This window comes from Protopterus annectens, chromosome 2.part0 (genome assembly GCF_019279795.1).
Source record: "Protopterus annectens isolate FY-2018-M chromosome 2.part0, PAN1.0, whole genome shotgun sequence".
In the NCBI taxonomy this organism is placed as follows: Eukaryota; Metazoa; Chordata; order Ceratodontiformes; family Protopteridae; genus Protopterus; species Protopterus annectens.
The window spans coordinates 16,646,923-16,664,228 of NC_056728.1; the positions used below are offsets into that span (position 1 = coordinate 16,646,923).

A 17,306-nucleotide genomic window follows, 5' to 3' on the forward strand; every position below is an offset into this window, starting at 1 on the left:
ATAGTTATTGTTTGAAGAAGTTCATACACTTAGTGAATGCAAGCGTTAACAAAATAAATCTCCGAAGTTCTGCTGGCTTCTCCTTTTTTGCCATCTGGCTTGGGTTACAGTTTTTATTGTTTGTGGTCCTTTTTATTTTTTTGTATTTTTTGAAGTTCTAAATGAAATGACAGACCTTAACCCACACTCTCATGCTGAGATGTGAAAATTCTCACTGCAGTAAATGATCCTTGCTATACATTTACAGGTGACAAGTGGCAGGACACCAAAATTAAGTCTGTCTGCTACTTCCCAATGCATTCAGAGTTTTTTTCTCTCTCATGAATATGAGTGATGCAGAATTAAAATGTGCTTTACTACTTCCTTAATTATTTCTGTCATGTTCACCCCCCCCCCCATTTCTGTTTCATACTTATTTACACTGGTAAACAGGAAAATGAACTAATACCAGGAACCTTTACAGCCACGACTCGGGTTACATTGGCAAAGACAATAACAAGTAATAAATGCACTCAGCAACAGAAAGAAAAAAATACTGACATAAAGACAATGACAAAGACTGCATGTGCAACACATAGCCAATGTATGACAGTGAATAAGTAAAACATTCATAAACATTTACTAGAATGTATATATCAACAATGCTTAGCTCTACTATGTTAACGAATTGTATGCACCCATATTGCATACGTATATATGGGTCCCCTTCAAAAGTATCAGATCATTGAGGAGCAGAGGATCGAAGTTCTGCAATATCAAACTCAAAAAAAAAAAAAAAAAAAAACATGAAAACTTCTGTTTTCACATTTTTGTATAAGGCAAGCCCCCCTGCACCCCATACACCCCCTGCTACTAAAATATACCAACTCCGAGCTCGCACTACAGTGAACAGAATGGGACAGAATGGGAAATTTACTGTTCTCTTCATTGAAAAGCAGAGATTTTATCTTTTTTAATTTAGTCTACTTTTATCTTCGATGTTGTAGAACATAAATGGCCTTGTCCTCGATGATGTGTGGTTCGATGTTCTGCAACTTTGAGCTTTGAAGTAGACCCATATATATATATATATATATATATATATATATATATATATATATAAATACATATATATATATATATATATATATATATATATATACACATACATGGGTCTACTTCATATGACCTAAATTTCATTTGACTGAGACCAAAACACTGAAAGTTCAAAAGACTGAAAACTCATTTGACTGAAACTCACAACACTGACACATTAAAGTAAAAGCTATATGCCCTTTTCCCCACTGTAGAGCATCTTCTGCGTGGAGACATGCATGAATGGACGTGCCTTTGTTGAAGGTTGTGCGTCAGACCTGGGAACTCGGTACGTAAAAATCAACTACCAATCATTAGCGGACCGGAGTTCCGCTGTGGCGACCCCTAACCGGGAAAAGCCGAAAGATACAGACAGACAGTGTGATCCTGGAGTTAGTATATACAGTTTGGGGGGGGGCAAAGCCCCCCACATTGGTGGGTGTGGGGGGTGAAGCCCCTCACATAGTTTAGGTAAACATTGTTTTCGGGTCTACATTGAAACACCGAACACTGAAAACAGCAAACGATGTTTCGACACATTTTCAGTGAAAGATGAAAATGTCAAAACCACAGAACAGCGATTTATTTCCTAGGGAAAGAAATTGCTGTTCCAACGCCCCCCTCAAAAAAAAAAAACATTAAACACTTCCAAACACATACACATACCCTAACCCTAATTATACCCCCCAAAAACTAGTAAACAACTAAATACACATATGCACATAACCCAACCATACATCTAATGAAAAAAAAAAAACAGTAAACATTTTAAAACATATACACTTTCCTTAACCCGCACCCTAACCCTAAGGTCAGTAACTCTCGCACAGTTACATAAACAGTTCCAAACACATACACACTTACCTTAACCCTAATTCTACCCCCCCCCCCCCAAAACAAAAGTAAACAGCTGAAAACACATACACACGTAACTCAACCACACAGCTAACGGAAAATAAAAAACAGTAAACACTTTCATACATATGCACTTACCTTAACCCGCATCCTAACCCTTGGTCAGTAACTGTTGCACATTCACACTCGGGAGCTATATCGGGCAAGGGACCACACTATACATCAGAACACAGCAAAGCAACAAAGCGGTCAAGCAACTTCTTTCCCAGGGAAAGAATTCACTGAACAGCCACTTCGCTGTTTTGCCTGTTCGCCCTACATGTGTCGATGAAAACGCATTCGACAAAATGCGTTTTTGTCATTCTAATAGGAACCCATTGTTTTCTGCAAAGAGTTATTCATTGCAGTTATAAATATCCATGTGTATGGTTTAAAATGTATAAAGTATATGGGGGGGGGGTTTGCTCCCCACACCCCCCCAACTATATATACTAACTCCAGGCTCACACTACAGTGGGGAAAAAGGGATATCCCTTTTACTTTAAAGTGTCAGTGTTATGAGTTTCAGTCAAATGAGTTTTCAGTCTTTTGAACTTTCAGTGTTTTGGTCACAGTCAAATGAATTTCAGTTCAATCAAATTAAATTCAGGTCATATGAAGTAGGCCCATATATATATATATATATATATATATATATATATATATATATATATATATATATATATACATACACACACACACACACACACACATAGTACATTTGTACAAAAACATACACGAGTGTGTGTGTGTGTGTGTGTGTGTGAGTGTGTACTTCATGTCTTTTAAAGAAAAACAAATCAAAATGGAACTGTTGTGTAACTGTATATATGTGTCTATACATAAACATACACACACACACACACACACACACACACACACACACACACACATGGCCGGCCTTAGGCATAGGCCAACTAGGCGGCCACCTAGGGACGCACATATATTTGTGTGTGTATGCGAGTGTACAAAAATGTATGTAGCATGTAGAATACTATATGTGGGATGCAGTACTGTGTTTAAACGTACATGTCTGACTCTGTGTGTGTGTGTGTGTGTGTGTGTGTGTGTGTGTGTGTGTATACATTTAAACAGAGTTAATTGCTTCTGATTTCATTTTTCTTAATGTTTTTAATGCAATAGTAAATTTGCGTTAAGTTAAATTCAGCTGTATATCATGTTTGCCCTTCAGTAGTCACATTTCCTTTGTAGACTACAAAATGCTCATGCACTCTAACAATGTAAGGACTGAGTCAAAGTCGGTGGGAATCTCTTGCCATGGTTCTGTGTGTACCAAATATACATCCCCCTGTGGAAGGATGTCACAGAAAAAGACCAACATCATCAGTGCACCTAGTTAACAGTGTTGCCACTTGTCTCTCTTTCTGAAGTTCTGTCCTGTGTGTGTGGGTGGGTGGCTTGAAAACAGTAAATGTGTTGATACTTTAAAAGAAAAAATATTTTCTGACTTTTTTCTAAACATCATAGACATATTTGATACTACATTTAAGTTATCTTAATGTATAAACTACTATAAATAACCAACATTTAAAGCTTAGCATTTCAATACTGTGTTGCTACTTAAGTAAATTTGTCAAAAGAGGTGACAACTGCCTTTAAACCTCTGACTGATCTAATTGTTTTGTTTTACTATGAAAGGGGAGTGTTAAGCTCACCTCCTCTCTGCAATAAAGTCAATGGAAAACAGTTCCACAGCTTTCTGTCTTTTTTATGTCAGCTGCTGTGTTCCTGACATTAACAGGATTAATTGCTCATCTAAGATTGACAGCCATACCTGACAGGGTAAACTACAGATTTATCTGTGTCTATGACATGTCATGCAGGCAAAGAAGAATTCCTCTGCAAAATATGAGACGTTAAGCTAAAGAAAAGTAGATGTTCTTTCCCTTCCTTTGATTCCAATGCATGGAAATCAAAGTTTTAAAAAGTACAAGCAGGTTTCTGGTACCTACAAAATACTGGAACCATTTTGTAAGGAGAAAGGAAACCTAAGGATTGAGTTAAACTTGAAGGAGACGGCAGAGTTTTCCTTTAAGGTGTCCCACAGGACCATTATAGGCCAATACTTGTTAAGGTCGTATCTTTCAAATCTATGGTTTTCTTCTGAACTGTTCTATAATCTCGAAACAGATAACTTGAAAACTGATTATATCTGTTAAAGACGGGGCAAGTCTGAAAAAAAAGACTAAATTGGCCATTTGGGCAAAGGAGAATAATATGCTGATAAATGCATAAAAAAAAAAGAATATTGGATTTGGGAGGCAGAGACGGAAGGGTACACATTTTAGTACGGTGCACAGTGATTTAAACTGTGAATAACTTAAAGAACTAGGTAATGGGTAGACCCAACTTTGAGTTTTTTGATCATATCAACCAACTGGTTAAGGAGTTATAAAATTATAGGGTCTATAAAATAAGGTCTAGGAAATCTGAAATGATTAATTAATTGTTTGCAATTATACATTAGTCCCAAATCTCAGTGCGGAAATAATATTGAATCTTATAAGAAAACCAACATGAGTAAACTGGAAAGAGTGCAGTGGAAACATACCAAGAGGATCAGTAGATATGAAGGTCTAGGTTGTTATGAAGCATTGAAATATCTGAATTTCCATGGAGTCTCATAGATATATCAAAGAGGATATCTTTTTCCATTTAAAGAAGCTACTTCTGGGAATGTTTTGGATTATCAAAGAGTAGTACAGAATCATCAGACATCCTGTGTAGGAGATTATATTGGAACGAGAGATGTCATTGGCTCTCTGAGAGAGAAGGTGATCAACAGATTGGTAACCTATGTGACTAACAGTTGCACATCTCATACTTGCCTGTTTCACTATGGAGTGACATGCATCCTCACATAGAATCATTTTTCACCATGCTACCACACATATTATGGCAGTACTATACAACAGTGTGAATAAGTGAATTACTACCCATCTTCTGGGCATTCTCAGTTCCACTCTTTCCTTGAGACAAATCAGCCTGTAGGATTGACTCCTGAGCAACACAATGCACGAAGACACCCGGGTTCTACTTACTCATCATACTCTTTTTGTTAGCTGATCCTCAGTGACACAATCACACATTCAAACATGGCACTAGCAGGCTACTGCCACCCTTGTCATAGTCCCCTAAATAACCTACTTTTATAACTGAATGCTTACACCTCTGAAGGACCATTGAATGGAAAGACCCCAGTTATAGCCTTAATACTTACTTGGGTGGCTTCTCCACTGTGCGGTATGTGTTGAATGCCTGCAGCTGGTTCTGCACACCATTTAGGGAGTTTGACAGCTTCCTGTCATTCAGGATGAGAATTGTTTGCTCAATCCAAAGCAGAAGTGCTGAGGCGAGGCTTTCATACTTTTCAATTAGTTTATCAGCTTCAATAGCGTAGTCCAGCACCTAGCACACAACACAAAACAATTTGCACAACTCAGAACGGAAGCTTTAACAAAATGGAGTAATGCATAGAAACCACAGTAAACAAAGCATTTCATACAGAATGAAACAAAATAAAAGTACCAAACAAATGAAAGAGCAGGAAATGGTTTAATTTGTCCTGAAAAGCATTCTATTCAATAGCAGGTGGGAGAGTGAGAGACATACCAAAGAACAGAAAATTAATAACTATTAGTTCTAGAACAATCATTTGTTTTAATCATCCCGAACATCGCTGGTATGAAGAGTGAAGTTGCTCAGATTCACAGTACATCTACTAAACATAACTGAATAAAAGGAACTCGAGGTCTACTAATGATAAATTAGAAGCAAATACAAACTGTTCTGCTACCTTTCCAATACGTTTCCCTTCCACAGCAAGTGCCTTCATTTTGGAAAAATAGTGATAGAAGGTGGCCACGTAAGTAATAATGGACTTTTCATCTGGCTGATCCACATTAACATCTAAGGAAAGAGAAAAAAACACAAACGGCTATGAATAAAACCATCATAAAACTCGCAACTCCCTCAAAAGGGCAGCAAAACTATGAATGAGAAACACACTCTGCTTAGTTTCCGTTATCCAGACCGACATGCTAAACACAGCTATGTCTATTTTAAGCGATGATCTCACAGAATACAAAGCATTATTAAGATCAGGAAAAAGGCAGACTGTAGCATGAAGAAGAGACTGCTTTACAATCTTGTATGAAATTAAGGAATGCTTCCACTCACTTCTCCATACAGAGATCTCCCTCTCTCCATCAAGTTTACAGCTTCAATAAAATGTAAACAGCAGAAAGATGATTTTGTTTTTGCAGGGTAGAAACTTGGCAGTCTGGAAGGATCTCAGAGCGCAGCTGCTCCTCTGTGTTGAGAGGAATCAGTGAAGGTGGTTTTGGTACCTTCCATGTAAAAACTGTGCCAGATAGAGACCACTAGGAGGAAGCAGAAACTCTGAGGCAGACCCACAGAGTGGTGAAGGGATTATACAAATCTCATCTTCTCTAGGGACCAAGCAGGATAAGCTGAAAACTGCCTGCTGGGGATAGAGAGCTACTCATCCTGCTCAGTTCAACCATGCCTTTCAACCATACCGAACTTCTCGGTAAATACCAGTTTTGAAGGCAAAATATTGGGGGGCCAAGAATTCCCAAGTGGCCCCCTTTAATTTCTGAATTTCCTGGGGGGGTTTTGAAGTTTTTTTTCTGGACTGTTCCACTGTACTGAGTTTACTTGATTCTTTGGACCAGTATTTGCTTATGTACACGAAGAGAAACTTAAGTGTACTGCTACTGCATTCGAGTGCTAGTTCCTTTGCAATGTTATTAAGGGCTCCGGCTCGGCAACTGTACTCGCTCAATCGCTAGTTCCTTTGCATTTTACAGATGAGCTCTGCAATTACTTCTCACTTAAGGGCTTGTTTAGACAATGTTATTAAGGGTGTGTGTGTGTGTGTGTGTGTGTGTGTGTGTGTGTGTGTGTGTGTGTGTGTGTTTAGAAAACATTATTAAGGGTGTGTGTGTGTTTAGAAAATGTTACTAAGGGTGTGTGTGTTTAGACCATGTTATTAAGTGTGTGGGTGTGTGTGTGTGTGTGTGTGTTTAGACAATGTTATTATGTGTGTGTGTGTGTGTGTGTGTGTGTGTGTGTGTGTGTGTGTGTGTGTGTGTGTGTGTGTGTAAAATACCCCAGATGGGGATAACCGGTAGTTAGGTTTACTCAGACTCAAACCCTGTACCTTAGGTACAAACAGCAAGAGCCTAAATTCTCTACCCATACAACCACTCATGATTCAAAGAGTTTCTCAACTGTCCAAAGTTCCACAGAATGTTTGACTCATACTTTTGTCTGTTCTTCTTCAAATTTGTGGTTTTCTGGCAAATCAGTGAAAACTGAATTCAGTAAATAATGATAACCATTTAAGTTTCAGTTTTCCTATCTTTCAGGAAACACATGATAACACAAAACATTTTATTCTAGCAACTTTCTAAGATTATACAAGCAATGTTTAAAATGTGTGCCTGGTTTTGGGCCTTTGCCCCCCCCCCCAATAAATTTTGGCTTTTTCCAGATTTCTTATGCTGCATAGCTCTTTAGGTGGAGAGAAGTTTAGTGCTGCTTATGCCAAGTCTTTTTGTGTTGGTAGTAGCACAACAGGTAGTGTACTTGCTTTTGCTGCAGAAGGCTGTGGGCTCTACTCCTACAGTATGTAGATGGATTGCTGATACTGTACTGTGTTGTACTTCTACAGGAGGTGGATGCTGCAGTCCTGAGAATGTCCTCTTTGGTGGAGATGCCTAGTAACTATGAACCTGTTATCAGTTTGCCATCCATTCCCTATTGCAATATCACTAGCTTATCAGTTTTTTAATGTAACATAGGCAATTTATTCTTCAGGGGCAATAGGCACTTTATTTGTAGATGAAACAATGAAATTTCAAGTAGTTTGCTAGCAGCAACCTCTTCATTAGTTACAGATCTCTTTAATGTGGAATTATTTAGATGACTTTTGCATACTCTTTGAATGTGGGTTTCAGTGCTGTTTCAATGCATGTGAGTTTCAAGGGCAAAAACGTTTTAATGCCAACTCTATTTTCATTGCAAGACTGCGTTGCTTTGATTAGCAGACATCTATTAGTGCTTGTGCTATAAAATGTAAATGAAAGTTTTAAATTAAATCCAAATAATCATTGTAGAAGTAAAGCATGCACATTATAGTGTTTATGGTAAATGGAACAAAATAGCCAAGTAATATTACACTGAAATGGCTGCAGGGGGGAGGGCTGTGTATGGGGGCCTCATTCGACCATGATTTTGTGAGAGGGGTGGCAAACTGAATGACAGCCCCGGGTGGCACAAACTCTAGTTACACCACTGATCAGTAGGCCATGGAGAATGACTTTTGGAGGTCCTAGCAAACTATAATATTTTTTTGTTAAGATTAGAAAACTGTCTACCATTAAATGCTCTACTTTTACCACAAAACCCACATACTGCAAGTCACCAAAAACAAAATCCTAAGGTTCATCATCTTCTCCTTCCCAGTGAACATCATTGCTACACATTAAAAAATGGTTACCGTTTACTACAGGGTCTGGGGCCATATGTTTGTTCTTCAGTTTGCATTTGAAAGTTGGTATCCCACAATTCCATTGGGGTGGGCAGGGTTTCATAATGATGTATGCAAATTTGATGTTAATCAGTGAACAGATTTGTACCTATTTTTCATGGGCCTTTGTCCAGATTTTTTATGTTTCCAGGTTGAGAGGTATGACTTCAACCTTCACCATGAAAGCAGTAGATGACAGATTTATGTTTTACTATGTGCTGGCATTGGCTCACTACTGACATTTTTAACTGTAAATGTGAAACTAACATAACCACAAAAGTATGAATTACACCCACTACTTTTATCAAAACTACCTCTGTGGTCACTGTACCTCAGAGGAAAGGGCATAAACAACTAATCATTTTAAAATGTCCACTTTCATGATTGTGTAATGGTTCATTTTAGTTTATTGTACCATGTAGGCATGTGTACAAGGACTTAAGACAATTGGAATTGTGCCTACAAAATACAATAGGCTAACTCTACATAGCACATACAAGTCCTGACGATTGCCAATTAAAGCTCGTTCCAGTTAACAATTACCTGCAAACATTATACTCTGTACTGCCATTAGTAATAGTGACTAAAACCTCTTAACCTCTCCACCTACTTCTTGAAGGGGGGTTAAGGAGGAGCACCTGCCAGACACTGAATTCTTACTACTCATTCTACAGTTAAAATCCAAACAAAACAAGCAAGAAAACTAGCACTGGAATGTAGTATAATTATCCAAAACAAATCAAAATGACCAGGTAGAAGAGGAAACAAAGAAGTTTAATCTAAACACGTACATGTTTGAGCGCTTTCATCTAAGAAGACATCATCAGAACCATGAATGAATAAAAAACATACACCAGTTAAAAACAATCATAGTGACACCCCCGAAACAAAACCAATCAAGTTCAAGAAAAATACCACCAATCTTAAAATGAAATGGGGGGGGTATTGTCCAATTAAAAAAAAAACAGCGATTGCCGTACCCCCATAGTCAACCAGTACAACATAAAAAGCCATATTAATCTAATATAGAGAACAAACTTGCTGAAAAAATAAAATTAAAGGTCACAAAATATATACCTAAATGGATATCACTACTTAGAGACTCTCAACTTTAGTTCACTCGAGATGGAAAATGCATCATTCAACCCAGGTGGGTCTGTGGCATCCAAACGTAACTGCTATATAATTTCACGATGCATTCACAAGTTCTGCCAATCACTGGAAAATGCTGTTGAATCAATTTTTTTCTAAGACAAAAAACTTAAACTTGGTGAAATTGTGGCAATGAGATGCATGTCTTGCTAAGGCACTTTTGTTGTCCTTTTTAGAAATGCAAAGATCTCAGTTGTGTAAAATATACAGTGCACTACACTACTGCTATTTTAATATATGCTCTGATCTTTGTAAGCCAAAAAATGTAGCAGTATTACCAGTGCAGCAGAATGCAAGTATAATTTCTCTGTTTTCCAAAAGGACCCCTGTACTTGGCTTCTATGGCCCTATTTAAATAAATAAATAAAATTGGGTTGGGATTCTCAGATGGGCACTGCAGAGGTGTGCAGCTCTAATATTAGAGCGTTCACTTTGAGGAGTGGCTCACAACACAGCAAACATGCATTATCCATTGCCTTTGAATCCTCACATCCTTTGCAAAGCTACAACTCAATGTTTTATTTATCTATGAATCCCAAGTTGATCAATTGAGAGGTGATTTTTTTCTTTCTTGACTGGGTAATGACTTGGCTGAACATTTAAATCAGTATCATGATGCTAATTCAATACCTTTGACTTTTAACATTTTTCTGGGTTTGCATTCAATTCAATTATTCCTACAAAATCATACCTTTTTGGTTATCATGTTTCTTCAATCACGTATTGTATATTCACGGAGTGTGATGTCAGTCTTTTTCCTTACAAACAAGGTATTATACAGATGCTTATTACATCCTTGGCTATGTATCTACATTTAGTGTGTGTGTCTGTGTGTGTGTAGATTCACTTTGCTGACAACCTTTCTCTCTGTCCTGCTTGGCTGATGATCTGAATGAAAGACTGCTGTAACAGCAGGATTGGGAGCAATATACAGTACCATATCTCTGCTACTACACAATCTCGGAGGTGGTACATTTAAAAGAAAACTCCACCTTCTCTTACAGTTTAACTCAACTTATAGGTTGCTTTTCTCCTTGCAAAGTCATTCCAATACTGTGTAGGTACCTGAAACCTGCTTGTACTTCATAAAACATTAATTTCCTTACTTTGGTATCAACGGAAGGGAAATACCACCCACTTAACTTTGCATATAAGTTGCAGAGGAATTTGTCTATGCATGCATGACACACCACAGACACACAGAAATTTGTACTCAAGAGCTCAGGTTTCTGTAAACAAGACAGAGAGGTGTGAAACTGTTTTCCATTGTCTTTATTGCAGAGAGGAAGAGAGCATACACTGATTCACAGCTGCTTCCAAAGTAGCCATACTTTTCATAGTAAAACAGAGCAATTAGATCAGTCAATGGTTCAAAAGCAGTTGTCACCTCTTTTGACAAATTCACATATGCAGTATCATAGTACTGAAATGCTAAGCTTTAAACTTTAAAGGAAAACTCTACCTTAGAACTCAAAAACATTTTTTTCATTGCAACTTTGTTTTTTAGCTATTTTAATGCCTCAAAATCACACCAAGTGCTTTTTTACAATTTTAATGTGTTTCTCTCAAAATGGCAGATGACGGGTCCTGCCTTGGTAACGTGATCTTATTTTCTTGCTTTCCTTCCTTCTTCCCAGAATACATTTCAAGTCCACTTTATATGACTCATGCCAGACATAAGGAAGTGGTGCTGTTTTCCCATGCCATTAAAATATAATGGCAGGACTGTGAAGCACTGTCATCTAAACACACCCTCTGTAAAAGTGCTGCTTCTCTGTTTACCTGAGTGAGCCTCATTTATCTGTCTGTCAGAGATTGTTCTATGTTATAAATAGCTGTTAGCTACTTGCAGCAAAAGAAAGCAGATAAAAAAACATTTTTTTGTAAGAGGAGTCTTTTGTAGTCCTAACAAACTTGATAAACTCTCCCTCATACTCTCATGCTGAGGTGTGAAAACTCGCACTGCAGTAAATAATCCTTGCTGTACATTTATAAGTGACAGGTAGTAGGACTCTAAACTTAGTCTGTCTGCTACTTCCCAATGCCTTCAGTGGGAGGAGTTTTCCCTCTCATGAATGATGCAGACTTAAAATGTGCTTTACTAGTTACTCAATTATTTCTGTCATGTTCCCCCTCCTTTTTTCTATTTCATATTTATTTATACTTTGGTAACCAGGAAAGTGAACTGGTCCCCAGGACCCTCTTCAGCCACAACATAAGCTACATTGGCAGGGATAATAATTATTAAATGCACTTATCAATAAAAAATACTGACAGAAAGATAATGACCAAGATTGCATGTGAAACATGTAGCCAATGTGTGACAGCGACCAAGTAAATCATTGAGCAACATTTACTAGAATGTAAACATTGATAATGCTTAATTAAACTATGTTATTATAAATAATTCATTGTATGCACAAACATACACACACACACACACACACACACATACACACACATATATATATATATATATATATATATATATATATATATATATATATAGTGTGTGTGTTTCTGTATATGTGTCTGTATATAAAATATGTGTACAAAAGTGCGAGTGTGCGTGCACGTGTGTATGCATTTAAACACAGTTAAGTACTTCTGATTTCCTTAGTGTTCTTAATGCAAGGTCACATAGTAAATGTATGTTAAAGTAAATTCAGCTGTATATTATGGTGGATCGTTGACAATGCAAGGACTGACTCAAAGTCGGTGGGAATCTCTTACAATGGATCTGCATGTACCAGATATGCATCCTCCTCTGGAAGGATGTCACACAAAGCATAAAATACCTTTTTTTATGAACAGTATCAGTGCACCTAGTTGATAGGGTTGCCACCTGATTCTTTTTTTCTGCAGTTCTGGCCTGTGTGTGTGTGTGTGGGGAGGGGGGACTTAAATGGTAAATGCATTTGTACTTTACAAGAAAAATATTTACTGACTTTTCTCTAAATGTCACAGAAATCTTTGCTACTACTCTTAAGTTATCTTAACACAAACTATTATAAATGACATTTAAAGCATAGAATTTCAATACTGTGTTGCTGCTTATATAAATTTGTCAGAAGAGTTGAGAATTGCCTTTAAACCCCTGACTGATCTAATTGCTTTGTTTTGCTATGAAGGGGGAGTGTTAAGTTCTCCTCCCCTCTGCAATAAAAATAGAGGAAACAATTCCACAGCTTTCTATCTTTTTTTATATCAGCTGCTGTGTTCCTGACATTAGCAGGATTAATTACCCATCTAAGATTAACAGCAGTACCTGACAGGGTAAACTTCAGATTTAACTGTGTCGTCTATGATATGTCATGCAGGTGGAGACGAATTACTCTGCAAAGTATGTGAGAAGTTGAGTTTAAAAAAAAAGTAGGTGGGCTTTCCCTTCCTTTGACTCCAATGCAAGGGAATAAAAATTTAGAAAACTACAAGCAGGTTTCTGGTACATACACAATGCTGGAACCATATATTAGGGAGAAAAGAAACCTAACGATTGAGTTAAACCATATGAGAGGGTGAAGTTTTGCTTTAAATGCTTGTTGTTTATATACTACTTTACATTTTAAGATGACTTGAGCCACCATCTTTTTATTTACGACATATTTAATACCCTAGCAAATTATCAAAATCATCTGTGCATCATAGGAGGGGATTGGAATGCTTTGCTCAGCCCAGACAAGGATAGGTCACAAAGAGACTAGGCAATCTCAACATACAACTGTAGCACTAGAAGAATTACAAAGCACCTTTGAAATACCCTTATTTAAAACTCCAGCATGATAATTCAACACCTAGATTCACCTTCTTTTCAGCTAGACCTGGTCAAGAACTGACGCCATTCTAATTTCCCAAACTTTCACCTCCTATAGACTAAACTATAAGGTCGATCCAAGATCTGTATCTGACCATTCCAAAATCAATATCTCCACTGACATCTCGACTTCTAACCTAAGATCTTCTTACTTCAACTGGACCTTAAACATTATTCAAATAGAAGAAGTAATACAGGAAATAAGTGTTGTCCTTGCCCAACTTGACAACAAACATGTCTACTCAAATCCCCTATGATGTGCAATGGGCTGCTGCTAAATCAGTCATAAGAGGTCTCATTATCCAAAAATCCTCAAGGTATAAGAAAAAACATAACCTTAAATCCAAACTGGAGACTAAAATTAAGGATATTGAAATGGAGCTTCAGCATAATTACTTAAAGGCTTTGGAAGAAACAATGGCCGATTTGCAAAAACAATTGCATAATCTCTACCTAAAAAACCTCTTACCTGTAGAGATGAGATCACTCTACCATTGCTCAGAACAGGCACAAATCCCCTCTAAAATCCTTGCCAGGTTAATCAATATTTAAAAAGTACAGTTGTGTACACTTACCATAAATGTAGATGTTCGAGTGTATTCACTGTTGCAGTCATTGCATTTGGGTAATCTGCTGGCAAGTAGCCCTCAGTCGGCCTGATTAACAAAGTCTTGGGTCCTGCATCGGTTGCTGTCCCTTCTTCCATGACATCAGGTCGTCAGGGGTATAAAACATGCAGCCGACGCCATTACATCAGTTTTTCTTGCCCCAGATGTCAGGTGCCCCCCTAATGGGAAGCAATTAAATAAAAAAGTACAATGATATACTTCCAACAAAAAAGCAAATACACCAAAAAGCTTTTAAGCATAGTAAAGGAAAGTAGAGGCATAAGCAAAAGAAGTTAGGGGGCTGGAGGGAGGGTAACCAGGACTGCAACAGTGAATACACTCCAACATCTACATTTACGGTAAGTGTACACAACTGTACTATGTTCTTCGTGTTTCAATGTTGCAGTCATTACATTTAGGTAGATTCCCAAAGCTGTGGTTGCGAGGAGGAGTTTAAATAGTATTAGGACCAGCTATAAGGCCCTGCAAGACTGCAGTGGCAAAGCCAGCTCTGGATTTAGAGAAAATTGGCAAATGGTAATGCTTGGTGAAAGTATGTACAGAACTCCAGGTAGCAGCTTCTAGGATGTCCCTGGTAGGGACGCCTCTGAGAAAGTCTGTACAGGTAGATGCAGCCCTGGTGGAGTGAGGTCTGATCTCCTGGGGGATAGGTTTTCCATGGTGCTTATAGTAGAAATGAATGCAATGGCCTATCCATTTAGAAATGGTTTGCTTTGAAATAGCCTTCCCCCTCTGCCCTTGCAGCAAATGCCACCAGCAGTTGTTCAGATTTCCTTTGAGGTTTAGTCCTGTCCAAGTAGAATCTAAGTTGTCTGTGCACATTTAAGGAATGCAATATCTATTCCCCTTTGTTCTGTGGATTGGGAAAGATGGTTGGCAAATGAATGGACTGAATAAGAGCCACACTGGATACCACCTTGGGCGTGAAGGAAGGATTGGTTCTGAGGGACACCCTGTCTGCATGAAAGATGATGAAAAGTTCTGCCATAAGGGCCTGTAATTCAGATAACCTTCTAGCTGAAGTGATTGCTAAAAGAAAAGCTGTTTTCCAAGAAAGAAATTTTAAGTCCGCAGTAGCAGCTGGCTCGAAAGGAGGTAGAGTGAGTTTCTCCAAAACAAAGTTAAGATCCCAGGCTGGAGTTGGAGCTCTCCTGGGTGGTCTCAAATTTTTGGTCCCTCTGAGGAACTGCTTGAGCAGTGGATGAGAGAACAGTGGAGGTTCTGTGTTATAATGAGCTGAAATGGCTGACGCGTGGATTTTAATGGAGGAAAAAGACAGGCTCTTCTGAAGCATCTCAGTCAAGTATTGTAAAATCTGAGGTAAACTGGGCGCTGCTGTGCTCATCCCTTGAGAATGGTTCCAGGCACAGAATCTTTTCCATTTTTCAGCACAAGATTTTCTACTACTAGGCCTCCTTGCCTCTAAAATGATATCCATTACAGTTTACTGAGGGATGGTAAAGGAGAGATTAGGTAATTAGCCAGGCTGCAAGGTTCAGTGTTAGAAGCTGAGGGTGCAGAATCTGGTTCTCCTGCTGGGACAACAGGGAAGGAGTCTGAAGCAGGTGCCATGGGAAAACTGTGACACACTGCGGAGTGTTGGAGTGGCCAGTCTGGAACAATCAAAATCATCCTTGGTTTGTCCTGTTTGATTTTTAGTAGTACTTTGGAAAGCAGAGGCAGAGGGGGGAAGGCATAGACTGATAGATTTTTCCAGCTGAAGGACAGAGCATCCACTTTCCAGATTTGTTTGTGGGGAGTCCTTGTGCAAGATTTGTCCAATTGGTAGTTCTGGGGAGAGGCAAACAGGTCTATATCTGGGCTCACTCATTTGCTTGTCAACATGTTGAAAATCCTTGGTTCCAGTTTCCACTCGTGTGGGTCCATGAGGTTTCTGCTTAGTCTGTCTGCCAGTGTATTTAATTTTCCTGGCAGGAATTGGGCTTGTAGGTGTACTTGGTAGCTCAAGGCTGTGTTCCACAATGCCATGGCTAGTCTGCAGAGGGGTTAAGAATGTGTACCCCCCTGCTTGTTTATGTACCACATAACAGTGGTGTTGTCCGTCTTTACCATTAGTTGTCCTGGAAGAATGTGGTCCTTGAAGGCTGTCAGAGCATTCTGTACAGCTAACATTTCTTTTTGATTGATATGCAGGTGCATTTGACTTGGGTTCCATTTGCCCTGAATGCACTTACCTGCCAGGTGAGTCCCCCATTCATAGCTTGATGCGTCTGTTATTAGGGTTTGGGCAGCAGGCGGTGGTGTGAAAGGTAGTCCCTTGTTTTGGTGGCAGGCCTCTGCCCACCACAAGGAACTCTAGGCGTAGGCAAGGTATGACAGGAATCATTGCTTCTAGATCGTGGGAAAGTTGACTCCATAGGCTTTTTAGATACCACTGTAGTTTCCTCATATTCAGTCTTGCATATGGAATTAGAAGAATGCAGGAGGCCATGAACCCCAAGGCTTGCAGTATTTGTCTTGCAGAAGCAGGGTTTTTGTGGCCACTTGTTTGAAGTAGGTTGTCAAATGAATTTGTTTCTCTGGCGTGAGGTATGCCATCTAGGAAGTTGTATTCAAGCTTGCTCCCAGGAATATAATTTGATGAAAGGGTACCAGGTGAGATTTCTGTTCGTTTATGGTGTACCCTGGACAGGTTAGACCCCTTTGTACAAAGGCCAGATGATTCAAAAGTATGTCCTGGCTTTCTGCCTGAATTAGACAATCATCCAGGTATGGGTATATTATGCCTGCAGAATGCACTAACTGGAGCTAGGTACTTTGTGAATACCATAGGCACAGTAGATAAGCCAAAGTGAAGTGCAGAGAACTGATACTGTATGTAGCCTGCTTTGAAGCGAAGGTATCGTCTGCAAGATTCCCTAATTGGGATGTGCAGGTATGCTTCTTTTAAATCTAGTGTTGCCAACCAGGAATCTTTGCTTAGCAACTGGTGAAGAGTCAGCATCTTGAATTTTGGAATATTCAAAAAGGTGTTTAGAGTAGACAGGTACAGGATAGGATGACATGAATTGTATTTTCTGGGTACCAGGAAAAGTCTCGAGTAGAATCCTGGTCCCTTTTCCTCTTCTGGTACCAACTAATAGCCCCCATGCTTAAGAGAGAAAGAACTTGTTTTTGGACCTCTGCCCACTGATTTGGGGGTAGG

General features: G+C 38.8%; 1 protein-coding gene across 2 annotated transcripts in view; it reads right to left on the reverse strand.

The window, feature by feature from the left end:
* LOC122792927 (spectrin beta chain, non-erythrocytic 1-like) overlaps positions 1-17,306 on the reverse strand; it is a 1,986,067-nt gene that overhangs the window by 612,518 nt on the left and 1,356,243 nt on the right. For both annotated transcript variants that reach the window (XM_044060498.1, XM_044060499.1), the window contains 2 exons: positions 5,786-5,898; positions 5,210-5,397 (listed from right to left, as the gene is read on the reverse strand). In XM_044060498.1, the coding sequence (XP_043916433.1) occupies positions 5,210-5,397; positions 5,786-5,898 (301 nt within the window). The remainder of the gene's footprint in view (positions 1-5,209; positions 5,398-5,785; positions 5,899-17,306) is intronic.